General features: G+C 37.3%; 1 protein-coding gene across 1 annotated transcript in view; it reads right to left on the bottom strand.

Annotated features, from left to right (window-relative positions):
- BIRC6 (baculoviral IAP repeat containing 6) overlaps positions 1–14,361 on the bottom strand; it is a 157,671-nt gene that overhangs the window by 15,095 nt on the left and 128,215 nt on the right. The window contains exon 69 of the mRNA XM_027898852.1: positions 3,478–3,688. Within this exon, the coding sequence (XP_027754653.1) occupies positions 3,478–3,688 (211 nt within the window). The remainder of the gene's footprint in view (positions 1–3,477; positions 3,689–14,361) is intronic.

Here is a 14,361-nt window from a genome sequence, read left to right as displayed (position 1 = left end):
TCCTGAGCTTTAATGTAGGATAAACCTTTATTTAAATGTTATGATTTTCAGTGTGGAGGAGGAGCCAAATATTTTAGACATAGAAACTTCCTCATATGGTTTTTCAACCATTGAAGAAAAAGCAGAGAAAATGTCAACTCATATTTATAGGGATGACAGTCACTAATATATTTGCTAGAAGAGACAGTAGTGTACATGCTAATAATTTAAGCCATTAATTTAGCTTGTACTAGAAGATGACAGCCTTCTCTTCACTCTGTGCTAAATGAATAATGAATGATACACTCCCAAGGCAACTTTAATTTTCAAAGTCAATACTAATACTTACTCACCCGTGCCTGATACTTAGAGGTAAATGTGATAACACAGAATGATAACCCTATCAAAGCATTCACAGAGTAAAGCAAATGAACCATTCAGCCCCTGTGTACCACAAGGGCAGTGCTTATAGCACAATGTTGCTCAGTCTTAGATTGACACTCAGTTTCTTGGGATAAAACTACCAGAGGTTTGCAACTGCAGTATCATTCAGCCCTCATGGTCTCCCCACATTCGTGCCTTCCAGCAATTCACAGTTTCTTAAACAAATCTCCTGAAATCAGGCAAAACAAGCAAGGGACCATGCCCCTTTGCACATGACCACTGGTGAACACTGGTAACCTCCTCTGAGAGGGCTCCTCATCCTCCTCTTGGAGGCTTCAAGCACTATTTACAGACTTTAAGCTGAAGCATTCCAAACCAGCAGAGGCTGCAGGACTGCTCCCTGTAGAAAATCATCAGCTCTAAACATGAGCTTGAGAGTACAGCAAAAGGAACTGACAGTTGTCTTGTCTTTTAAAGAAAAATCAATTTAAACAAATTAGGCCTCGATTCTTGGGGCCCAATTATAAAGAAAATATTTTGTTGGCAAAATGCACCTTTTCACATTGAAGTTCTGCAAAATAGCAGTGAAGACAATGAAAACCCATAGGAGGAAAAATGCTTCAGGCCTACCTGGTTGTATCTAGCATCCCCATGCAGCATAGTTAGCAATTTTAGACACTGGCTTGCTAGATTACACATCAAAGAAATAAGCAATCGGCTTATTTTGCCAAAATTAGCATTTGCCACAAAGCTCACTCAGCAGTTGGTGGTTTTGATGAGCCTGCTTTGCTACACATCAGCACCTCTCTGCAGCAGAGGGCTCAGCCATCGCAGCAAACCACTGGCTCAAACTCAGCCCTCGTGGCAACATCAGCCTAACTGCTCTCCAACGAGTGATGGCCTTTGACTCCCTAGCAATCAAACAGTCATGAGAAATCATCTCATACCTACATGTCTTCTCCATTATCCAGAAACTTTGCAATTTTCTAAAAGAATATTATGGCCTTTGAAAGCAAAGGAAATTCAGTGTTAACTGGAGTCCAAAACTAAAACTGCTCCACTTAAATTCTGGACACTGATGCTCCAACATGGAGATGACATTTGGTAGATGTGCAAGTCTGCTGCTCAGATGATAGGAAGTTTTGCCTTTGAAACTAGAACCGTAATTATGTTGTTGTTCTGACAATTTGACCTAAAAGGAACAGCAGATTGTCCATCTAAGAAATTCATGCCAACACTTGCTTATATTTCTGGCACACTTCCAACTAAAATGCTGAGAATTCAAACCTTCTACCCCAGTGGTTCCAGGCTGTTCATGTTTTCATCCTTGTCTATGAACTGCTTTAAAGACAAACAGCATTATGCTTAAACCAACCAGCGAAAGACAAGCTTTCCTTTTCTGCTGACATATCAAAGTAATACAAGAAAATTGTACAGATAATGTAACTGAACCAACTAGGGAATTCTTATCAAATTCATCTGATGCTAAAATTATACTGATTGTGATTCTAGAATTCTTCTTCGTTTTCAGATCCTAAGTTGGCACTGAAGAACTAGTCATACCATATTTATTTTATCAAATTAAAAAGAGGTTATGAGTAGTAGTCATGTGCCATTCTCTCTTTTCAGACTTTAGCGTGGTGAAGTGACATGAGAAGATACAGGTATCCATGGCCATTAAATGGATGACCAGATCAGAAAAAAAAAAACAAACAAAAAACCCCCCAAAAAACAACAACAAAGCCTCCAATCAGTGATTCTGGTGGATAATTACATACATATATATTGGAATTGGATTACATAGAAGCCAAACAGATTTTCTTTTTTATTTTAAGAAGATTACAATATACTATGATATGTATAATATTACCAGCAAGCACAAGCTGACTTTTTTAGATGGGTATCCAACATAAAGAACTGTCCTTCCTAGTTCAGCTTCTTTTACATTAATTCAGCAAAAAAAAAAATAATCCCATTACAGGTACATTACATGCTTGATATGCAAGACTAGCAATCTCAGTCAAGGATTAGAGACATTTCTGTGTAAAGTCCAGTTCATCAGGAATTACTAGAAGGAGTTTCCAATAATTAGATTGCTTCTCAGAAAATCTTTCAGGTAATGGCTGGTAAATACTCCAAGTTTAAAGTGGCAGAAAGAACATTCTACACACACCTTTGCCTGACATTATATTTACCTTCTTTTCATGATGTTTCAGCATATTTTTTGGGACAGCACTAAATTTCGCAGAAAATTATTAAAATAAAGAAATGAAAATCTGTATTGCAGCATTTGCAGCTACCAGTGAAGTGACAAGACTATGCAAACCTGCCAGTTTCTATGTACCGTACCAAAACCATTCCTCGTAAGTAGTACAGTAATACAGACAGATAGATAGATATAAATACAAATCTAGATCAAACAGAAGGTATGTTTTCACTCTGGACTGCAGCATCCATTCAGATCAATATACAGAACTGAATCTTCTTTCACTTCCATATTCATAATATGTAAGAACACGTGTCCTGGTTCTGGTCAGGACGGGGTTAATTTTTGCAGTAGCCAGGAGGGAGCACAGCCAGGACCTGGAGATTATTCTACAACACCTCAGGGCATTGTCAGGGGTAAGGGGAAGGGAGTCTTTTCTTCTGGGGAGAAGGAGTGCCTTCCAGTTGAGTAAGCGAGGTGGAAGGAGCAGGGGAGTAGTGCCAGTTCCAAGTCAGAGGGAGAGAGGTTGGGTGGCACCAGTGAGTTGGAGGGAGCAGCTGGGGTGGTGTGCCTGTAGTCGGATCAGGCTCTGCAGTGTGCATTTTTGCATGTGAATCACTCTCTCATTTGTATAGTTCTCTTATTAACATCGGTGCTGCTACTGTTAATTTTCTTATCTCATTGCTATTTCCAGTAAATTGTTCTTATTTCAACCCATGATCTTTAGCTTTGGTGCCTCCAATTCTCCTCTCCAGCCTGCCACAGAGGGAGAGGAAGGGGGAGGAAGGAGAGAGGGGCAGTGTGATTTGGAGAGTCTCAGTGGGAGCACTAAATTGAGGAGTACTGTTCCTTAACCACAGCAACACAATACAGTTTAAATGAAGGTTAGGGCTAATAAAAGTGATTACCTCAGTCGGTTGGTGTAGGTATCTACACAGGTCTTCATTTTAGCCAACAAAGTCCCAACAGAAGCTTGTGACTCACACTGTTCTTCCTCCTCTTCACTACTTTCTCCTGACAGAGGAAGAAGTAACGGTACCATCGATGTGCAGGATGCAATAGCCCGCAGTAATTCTAGCAGAGCTCGGTAAAGGGGAACGTGTCGGGCCATGTCCAAAACTAAGAGAGACAAACAGTGTACAGAAATTACTAAAATTGAAGATACTTCCACTCAGTATAGATGTTTTAAACAGAAAACCTAGATACTAATAATTATTAAAATATTAATAACATTTAATGGTAAAATAGAGTATTTTGTATTAGCTGTTTATAATTTGTGTTTTAATGGACCTGTCCAGAAAAAAATTGGTAAGATACCCGTAAAACAAAGGTTAACAAAAGACATAAGTGGACAAAAGTGCTAAGAGGATTACCACATGCTATATAAATTTTTAGCAGCTTAATATACAGTCTTGGCTCCAGTTGTATGCTGATAGCTATCATAAGCAAAAATCTGTGGAGGAAAAAATTGTAAACCTATGGCATAGCAGAGTAACATTTGCTGAATCTAACAGCATAAGCATTAATAAAGACTTTCATGTCACCCACTTTATTTACAGTTACCTTCTCCTTTGGGAAAATATGTTTACATTTTTGCAAGAATATTTATGTCCCTTAAATAAATGAAGTTATCTACTTAGTAGAAGTCTAGTTTTGCTTCTTTTTGTGGAGAAAGTATCATTCTAAAAACCATCATGCATTCTTCAGGGCATGCAAAGGCTCTGAAGAAGATGCAAATTTTATCTGCATACATATGAACGACAAAACGATAAAGATGTGTAAGAATATATACTAAGCAAACCTAATTGTCTTAGTGCTTTTCAGTGTGATGTATATGTATTATAGAAGTAACTTTGGGTAGAGCACAGATATCAGCTCCTCTGATTAGGAAAGACAGGCAGAGATACACAAATCTAATGGATTCTCTAAGACCACATTGTTTATTTTTCTTTTCCACTTGTTTGGACAAATATGTAATGGATGTCATTTCAACTGACTTTGTATCATTAATAGAAATCCTGAAAATGTAGCAATAGGCAGATACTTTAACACAGCTGCCTCCTCTGTCCCTAGGACATGCTATTTTTAACCTAACTGCAGAAAAAAATTTGCTCTAGTTTAAAGTATTCACAAATGACTGAGTTTATGATAAAATAAATTTATGCTTTTTCCAGCAAAAAAACCTCAGACAACAAAAAGCCCCTGACAAGTTGCATTAGGACAAAACAAAGCACAGAAGAACTCTTTAATGTTTCATTTAGCGCATCTCATCCTCCAAGCTAAAGCAGATCACAAACTTTCAGCTCCTGTCACCAAACCCTTAGCTCTAAATACAGCACGATGGGACAGTATAAATAGCCAAGCTAAATTCAACAAGCCGGTTTATGCAGGTTTAAAGATGGATTTATCTCTACCAGGAGTTCTTTGATCAATAGGTTGCTATTTGTCTCTTGAATATGTTACAATGGCACAAACTCTTAACTGGGTGAAGCGCTGTTGAAGAGGAGGGAAATCTAGTGAAACAAAGTATTAATCTGCCAGGCCTGGTATCATGGCTCTAAAATTATCCTGTGTCAAAATATTCCATACATATAAAGCAAATTTCACTGAATTTAAATACTGGCATTAAGAAATCCAGTTTCAATTATCTGCTAATGCTTACATCATATATATATGTGTATGTGTATGTCTCCATTTCTTATGCTCAATCTCTAGTGAACAGTGGTTGCCACAAAAGAAGCCCCATAACATGTAAAAAGGCCTTAAATTAAACACGAATAGATCTGATGGTGTGTGGATTAAAAAAACCCCCAAAAACCACAACCCACAACAAAACACAAAAAAAGATAAAAGAAAAAAAGGTGGGGAGGGTAAAGAAAGGGTAAGCATAAAACCTGGCCATAAACCCCCTCCCACCTGTAGAGCTAAAGACCAAGTGACTCCTCAGTTTAATCATTAGCGGTTTAATCATTATCATGAGGATAGTAAGTGAGGGAGAGATATGACCTCTTAGATAACCACAGCATTTCACTCTGGAAAGCTTTTATTTATTTATTTTAACCATGAAATTTTCATGAGGCCAGAATATATAATTCTGAATTCTTCAATGCTGGCTTGCCCTCTTCTTTGCTAAATGGATAGTTAAGTTCAAAACTACTGACATGAAAGGAACTGAACTGACTTAACTTTAAAATGGTAGTGTTTTCCAGAAAGAAAGGAGAGATTTCTTGTTTAAGCAGATCCAACGCACTTGTACTGCTTGGCAATTGTTCCCATGTGAAACAAAATAAATGCATTCACTTGGTTTCAATTTAAACAACCTTTCAGGGAACAAATACTAATTTCTTTTACCTTAATGCCCAACTCTGCTAAACTCAATTTTTTTATACCATTATGTGTCTTATATTATTTTTCTCCAGGACCTTTATTATACTTACTAAGAATTATGACTCATACAAGTGTGTTTGTCTTTCCAGAATGTGAGAATTCCCCTCCATACCCACTCTAAATCCCCAAAATGTTCATCAAGACTAGATATCTAAATAAATATCAGAAAAACTTGCTGTAAAGAACTCAAAATCAGCAAATTACTGTTTATCATCTTTATGTGGCAGTTCATCTACTCTTTGCTCCTACTCTGCTTTCAATTGAAAGAGAACACGAGGCTGATTACAGTGTATGTTTTCTGCAGGTACAGTCTGCTTTCTAAAACAGGTGAAGAAGACTTGAGCATTTTTTTAAGCTCTGTGTAACTTTTAAGACACAATGTTTAAGTCACTAGAACAACGAGATACTCTTTTGTAAATTGGCCCAGATTTGCTCCTTGCTAACCTGTCCACCTCCTCCTGGAGTGCCCAGCTGCCCTTACAGGTGTCCTAACAGCACTTTTTTTGCACTGAGAGAGGCTTAGCAAGTCCAGCAGCATTCCAGCTAGAATCTCAGGCTGTACCACGCAGACTCCATCATCATCCTTTACTGCTTTTAGTGGTGGCAGCACATTTAGCTGGAATTTATGATAGATGTCTTTCCTTTAGATATCATTATGTATATATTTAGGGAGAGTATTTCAGATATATAAATTATTTATAAATATTTATTTCAGAAATATAAATGATACAGCTTTGTTAAAAAAAATTAGATCCTGTAATGAAGTTCTTAAAAAGAATTGGATTAAAATACTACAAACACAAATTAAAACATAAAATACAAATCTGCACATTAAAAAAGCCTAATTCCATCAAACAGAAGCAATAGACTATCATCCTCACATACAGGTATCTTGCCAACTAAGATGGTAGCAATATGGATTTCAAGCAAATGTAAACTTGAATGAAGAAAAAGTGTTAAAAGTAATCCACTGTATTCTTCAAAGTATGCTGTTCCTTGGGAACACACCTAAGCCTGTCTGAAGTGGGCAATGAAGGTGTAACCTAACACTTTATTTGAATTAATAAGGTAGTTTCTTTTGTAGGAAAAAAAATCCAAAACACCACAAAACAGAAACAAATACTTCTGCTTATAGCAGAGTTATAATTTGAATACCATTAGCTCACATTTAATCTGTCAGAATCTTTTCATATGGGTACTTCAGTTGTGTAAGAAGGCACTAACAGTTTGATTTATATGGGCATGCATGTAAGCACATTAAACTGCAAATACACAGCATTCCTAAGAAAATGAAAAAGGGAGATTGAAATTCCTGGCTTTGTAGAAACGGCAGATGGATTCTCTGTTATCCCAAACCCAAAACAGTTACCAGATAATGACAAACACCTTTTACAAAGAGCTCCCTCCGGTGCTCTCAGGCTCCTGCACTGGTACACCCGGACCATCCTGGCTGTTAGGCTCACACCAGCTGTGCGGTCTGTCACATCTGTCCATTTTTGTGCTGTTGGTGCTCCCTGATTCTGTGAGGCAGCGAAGTGTTGAGGAAGGTCCAACTCCCAGCACCAAAGACCAGTTCAGAAGCCTCCCCTTGCCAACTCTCAAACAGAACTGCTGCCCTGGAGAGCCCTGAACGTTCGCTGGGTTTCCTGAGTATTTCTTCAAATACTGCAATATGCCACATACTCACATCAAAAGAAAAGATTGAATTATTTCATTACTAGACTCAAAACAGGGATTTGCACTCAGGTTTTATCCTGCTTCCCTGTCTGCCTTGAACAGGGCTGCCTGGTGACAACAGCGTTCGCTTGGAAGGCTCCAGTGCCTGGAACGCGGCTTTTGCACCACCTGATCAAAGCTGCTTCCTCTGTGAGCCTGCCATGTGCTTCTCAACCTACATACACTAAATACACATGAAGGTCTCACCTTTTGGCTATACCAGCAGTCAACCAGTTCAATCAGTAGTGCAAGAAGGCTAAAAAAGGCACAAGGCTAAAAACTGCTGCTGAACCTGGACTGTGAGCAGGCAGCTGCAGCAGACCCGCACCACGACCCCTTGCCATGGCCCGCAGGCAGCTGTGACAGCCCAGGGTGAGGGAGCAGGGCCAGGAGGTGACAGAGAACAAACAGCAGGGCAACAACACCATGGGGCGGGCAGCAAGATGATGTCAGCGGTGCTCTTGAAGGCTAGAATGCCACTGTTATCACAGACAACTCTGGTAGCAGCACCTTTATTAACACCTTTGTTTTATTAGTTGCATGGATTATGAGTGGACATGTCAAAAAAAACAGGACAATGTCTTATTGTCCCTGCTAATTAGCAAGGAAGTTCAGAGACAACAGGCAGTGCACATATTTACTCACAATTCCCATAAAAAAAAAAGTATCTTAGATTTAAATTTATTCTGTTGCATTTAAGAAAAGCAGAAATAGCAGCAGGGTCACTGCCATTTACTAAGATAGGTAGAGATGGCAAACATCTGGAAAACATCTTATGATTTAGGGGGATAAGGCCTCCCATTCCTTTGGATAATAAAGGTCACATTTTACTGGAATCACTACGATTCTGTTAGCCTCTTGCCAAAATGTTTGCAATTTGGAAAGACACTGAGGGCTAAACAGGTAAAAAAATGGACATTTCATAAAACTAAATCTTCCTTTTATGTTAGTAACAATCAGTCTGGTTTGGGTGGAGGGAAAAAGAGTATGACTGAAGTTATTTTAAGAAGTCTTGACTTTGACAAACTGCTGAGCATCTTGTCTTTTGAAAACTGCAGCCTTTCACATACCTAAAGGTCATGAGATATTAAGGCACTGATCTCATTTTTTAAAACCTCTAACCTAAGCCTACTTATTCCTGGGAAACAGTCTATTAACATTCAAAGATTGTGTTTGATTTGAGAATGTTTCAGTAGCTTTCCACACATCTATTTATTCATCACTATTAGATCTGTTTCTTACAAAAGCCTAAGATTTCCACATGCAATTACAACCTTAATATAATGAAAAGGCATATGAGGACAGGTCTGCACAAGATCAAGGCATCACCTTAAATTTTGTATATATCTGTAACAAGATAATGGCCCAACTGAGTCTAATACCCCTTCGCTTTCTTTTAATATTATACAATATTCAAACAAAGAATAGCCAGGCCTAATGGCCCATTAAATAGACACTACTGAACAGCAATACATTTTTTTTGCAATTGATTTAACATCCTCAGTTCAACTTAACTGGCTATGAATAAAATTATAAAACTTATTTCCATTGCAAAGGTGTAAAAGATATTTAAAACGTATTGCAAAGAATAGGACATTTATTCCAAAATAAAGCAAACTATTAATATAGCATATCCATTATATAAAAAAAAAAATCTTCACACTTTACAGCGACTTAAAGGAAACAAATACAGAAGAATAATTTGTAAGAAAATGATGGAAAGTTCTGCTTTACTTGTATCTAATATGAAGACCTTCACACTCCAATTCTCACAGAATTCATACCCCAAAGGAACCTACAAACTTGATGTAAAAAACCCCAAAACAGATACTTGAGGGGAAAAAAAATCAACACCTTTACAAGTTTTAAATATATGGTATTGCCAGATGCAGACTCTCCTTGTTCTGTGCTATGAGAAAAGCTGTCTGTATATATGCTCTCAATTTATCTCCTGTACATAATTTCTAATTGCCTTGACTTATTATTTGAAGACATAGTGAATTTCAGTTAGAGGCCCACAGAATGACTATTTTTCTGAGGTACAATTTCTTTTTACTTCTGACCAATACAACATGACTGATGTTCTGCCTCTGTTGAAGAAAAGAAGGTTGTGCAGCCACAGCAGAAGAGAAGGTACCACTGGAAACTCTTCCTGAATTATGTCCCTTTAATTTGTTTTCTCAAAGAGACTTGTCACTGCAAATACGAGAGGGATGGTCATCAATGATCAACTAAAAGGAAATTACTGGAGGAAAAAAAAAAAAAAAAAAAGCTTATTCTAGAGGAACCCATATGTATACCCAGGATTCCTTCTTGCATGGGGTAAAGTTTCCAGTGACCGAGAGGGATTCCTTCAAGTCTTATTTCTTATTTTGGTTTTCGACCTATTTCAACGAGACTTTTTATTGTCCTGGAAAGATGAATGATTGTCCTTTGGTAAATACTCATCCAGAAGTAGTCATCTAATCCTGCCTCTGTTTTAAGGTAATGTGAAAGAAAACCACTGACAGTTACATAGAGTAACTATATTATAAAACTGTTCTATTCATATCACACACAAATGCTCAACATTTACTACAGTGTACCCAAACCTCCCCTGCAAAAAAAAAAAAAAAAGAAAATCTAAGAAAATATCTTTGTATTCCAAGAGACATATTTTTTCTTTTATAGTAATAAAGTTTAAAGGACGTGGTATCATCAGCTTAAGAAGCTAATAGTAAGATAAGTCATTCTCATTACTGTGTTACTTATTAAAAAGTTTAAGACCAATATTAAGAACACGACTGCAGTACCTTTTTAACCTTCAAATAAATTTAAATTGGATCCTAAAGTTCTGTCATTTTACACCATTTCTGAAACATGCTTAGTAATTACTGAGGACCTATTTTCTGATGCCTCAGTATGTTATTCACAAATTTAAAACCTATAGCCACGATAAAATTAAGGACTTGAGGATCTCACTATCATATTAAAGACTCTTAGCTGCTACAAACACCACTATTAAAAACAAAACACAAAAATTAAACACTCACTTTGGACTTTTAATTAAACCTTCAGACACAGTGTTTTGGTCACAGACACTGCCAAGCACAGACGAGACACACTGTCTTTCCAATAGGGCCACACATCCTTTTGCTAAATATTTTAAAACTGGAGCCGTTCCTCAGCGCCCCTTTACTGCATCTTTGCAAACATATGATCTATGAATGCAGCCCACGCTGCAGGCAATAGTGTCAGTTCCAAATACGTCATGCTCTGCTGCCTGTTGATTTTCTGGTTCAGAATCAACCCAGGGCAAGCCTCTTTTATAATAGGCCTAATTAACACCCTGTGTTCTGCTCTGTTTTGATAGAAAAAGAGATTGCCTACAGAGTAGTTCAAAATCAGATCTCTTTAAGTATACATAAGCCTTTGGGTGAAAGTAAAACAAAAGATTTTTAAATATTGCCATCTTGTAATCATTTAATTGGCTTGACTTTTTCTTCACTTTTTTTTTTTTTCTTTTAATAAGAACAACACCAGCATTTTCACAGTACTATTATACGTATCAGGAAAAATGACATCAGAAGAGACTAGTCCCTTGCATCATGAAGAAGGAGAAAGGGGTTAAGGCCCCTTAAAGGTCATGAGTTACAAATCCCACATCAGGGCAGTAAAATCATGGAAGAAGGGTGGGCCTCTGAATTTAATGGGTACAGTGTAAGACTCCAAGTTACTATTATTATTATTGTTCAGATACAGCCTTAAAATTTTGCTCTTCTTATGTCAGCACTGAGCCCACCAGCAGTCAAAAAAATGAATCAGATCAAATATCATAAAAGGTGAAAACGAATTAGAAATTACTTATTGAGACTGTGTTCAACCATTAGTACCACTCCAATACCACGTGCATTTCCCTCCTTTCTCATAAAGACAGGATAGAACTGGAAAAGGGATAAGAGAAAGGAGACTAAACAACACAAGGTACAGAATGAGCACTGTTTAAAACGAAACAAATGCGTTGCAGTCTCAGGGACTAATGAAGGATATCATAAAGACATTGGTTTTAAATTATGAGTGATAAGAAAAGTGAATAGAATTGGACGGATCAATACATTCAAATGAGCGGGCACACCATCAGAAGAAACAGTGCCATTTGTAAAAGAGCATACACTACACAACACAGAACTATTAAGCTTTGGAAAAGCTTAGCTCTAAGTGTCAGAGCAGTATATATTGTTACAGGTGCAAAAGTAATTGGGTAAATTGATGTAAGAACAGCCCATCAAAGGCTAATAAATGAGGAGACACCACCCTTGGCAACATACTAGCAATACCAAAGCAGCATCTGCATTTCAGTCCCATCCCTATATTCTCCCATGGACAACACCTGTTATTGTCCACTACTGGTGATAAAGTAATGGCTTAACAACCTTGGTCTGTCTTGGCATTGTGGGGTTTGTGTCTTCTAGAATACTTGAGAAAAAAGCAGTTAAACTGCAACATTTTAACTGCAGGAAATGAAAACTGTGCTCGATTATAGAAGCAAAACGCATTGCTCAAGTAAGTTGGTCAGTCATCTGTAATGTAGTAATGCTCTTAAGTATTTCTAGTTTGCTTATTTTTAAAATAATATTTGATTTTGATGAAGTATTTTCAGGAAATTTTTGTTTACAAGTAAAGTCAAACAACACTTTTCACAAATCCAGAACAAAAGCTTTGCCAGAAAAAGTGCAAGGCACTATTTCATTAGGCCAGTGTGTAAAGTTGAATCAACAGACACAATTTCCTGTGTTATGAAAGAACATGAAAAAGAAACTCAAACAATAATAAAGACACGAAAACCAAACTGATCTTTTAAAGCATAAGTGACTACTAAACCCATATATGATCCTCAGTTTTGGATATATTACTATTTAATGCCACACTCCAGTTCCTGATAATGGAATCCATTAGAGAAATCACTCTCTGCCATTAAACAGAGCTCCAAAAAACCCTGAAAAAGTGGTCAGGTAATGAAGAGATGCTTCTTGGAGGCTCCAGAGCCATCTTATACGGGGGTTGGGGAATACATCATCAAGCAAGAATAATTAACTAAATCTAAAAATGCAAAATTGTGTATTCTTTCATTTTGTTTGATTGAAAAGTGGCCTAGCAGGCATCAGTGTAGAAAGGATGTGAGTAAGCACTGAAGAGTAAGTACATATTGCCAGGGGATCCAATCTCACTGCAACTTTTAAGAAGCTCTCCTCTGAAAAAAAAAAGCTGAATTTACCCAACATCAGTTCTTTAAAACCAGCAAAATATGAAGAAACACAGCTAAAGCATAATGCTATAACCAAATCATGTTTGCATCAAAATCTAGAAAACAAGGGTAAAAAAGAATTAACCTAAAGCTACAGGAATGTTCCATATTATCCAATACCTACAGAATAATATTTAGAAAGGCATAAATAAAAGAAATATATTTAAAACGTGAAGAAAGACACACATAAAGAAAGGTATTCAGAGACTGCATGAGAAGAATCTGTTTGCCTGGTGAAGGGATGAAAAAACCCCTTCACTACTAATATAGCCCTTTACTATGGCATTTAGTAAGATGAAAAGGATTTGAGGTAGATGTACTGAAATGTAATATTAAAGGTAAGCTAGAAGTGTCAAATTAATATCCACTTAGCCAAGGAAATAAGAAAAATATTCTGCTGAGGAAAATATAAGACTTAAATATTCTGCAGACAAACCCTTTATTGAAAAAGATAAATTCAAAACAAATCGGGAGGTAGAAGCTTGCTTACTACCTCATGTTAAAGTGTTTTAAGTGTGCAGCACTCCACTGAGATGAAAAGACAGGTATCACTGCTCTAAGAACACAGATCAGGATTTTTAAAGGATTTTAAATCTGGCTTCCATCATCCCTGCACTAGAGGAGGGAATAGTGATTTCACTATTTTTGGCAGATGAGTGGGCAAGCAGCCACCTTGAAATAGTCCTTAGCCTGAGCGTTACCTCTTCCAGACCATAAAACAGTCACTAATATTTTAGAATAAGATGGGAATCGAAAATAAGATGGAAAGCTGCCACTTTATTGCACATGCTGCAGAAATCAATGCAGAAATTCAAAATTAGATAATGAAGTTGTGGGGTGTTTTTAAACTATTGCTTTAGCAGATGGAAAAAGGCCAAGACTTGGGTCTTCTGTTCTGTCCAGCAGAGGATACCAACACCCTTACTGGAATGAAAGGATATGCAGTTCCTGTGCTTTATGATGAGCTTTCTCTATGTGTGAGCACACCTACAAGATCACATCCTCAGGGATCAGAAAGCATCTCATTCTGCCTTAAATATCTAATTATTTTGCTTGGTCAAGATGGCAAAGCCCCTGTGCATGTGCAAAACAGAACTTCTATCACTCTAGTGTGCCCTTAGTACAGGCAAAGCAAAAATGTCTAGGACAAACCCTGGCAAACTGCTCTGCACATGAACAGAAGGGATTGTTAGTTTCTTCGGTCAGGAAATTTTTCGCAGCTTACCTGATTGGGCTGTCACTACTTGACAAAGCCACTAACATAGAAGAAGACAAAAAATTATAAAAAATTAAAAAAAAAATTCAGGAGTGTCTTGTATATCATAAAATATTTGTGCCCCCTACGCAGCTACTGTATCCTACCAAGAAGATACAAGAATTACAAAAATAGGAAATAAGCACATGG

Source organism: Empidonax traillii, unplaced genomic scaffold (assembly GCF_003031625.1).
Source record: "Empidonax traillii isolate 1590-97213 ecotype Southwest subspecies unplaced genomic scaffold, ASM303162v1 scaffold626:size867168, whole genome shotgun sequence".
Taxonomy (NCBI): domain Eukaryota; kingdom Metazoa; phylum Chordata; class Aves; order Passeriformes; family Tyrannidae; genus Empidonax; species Empidonax traillii.
Note: the sequence above shows the minus strand (reverse complement) of the source record. Positions and strands in the feature narration are given on the sequence as shown.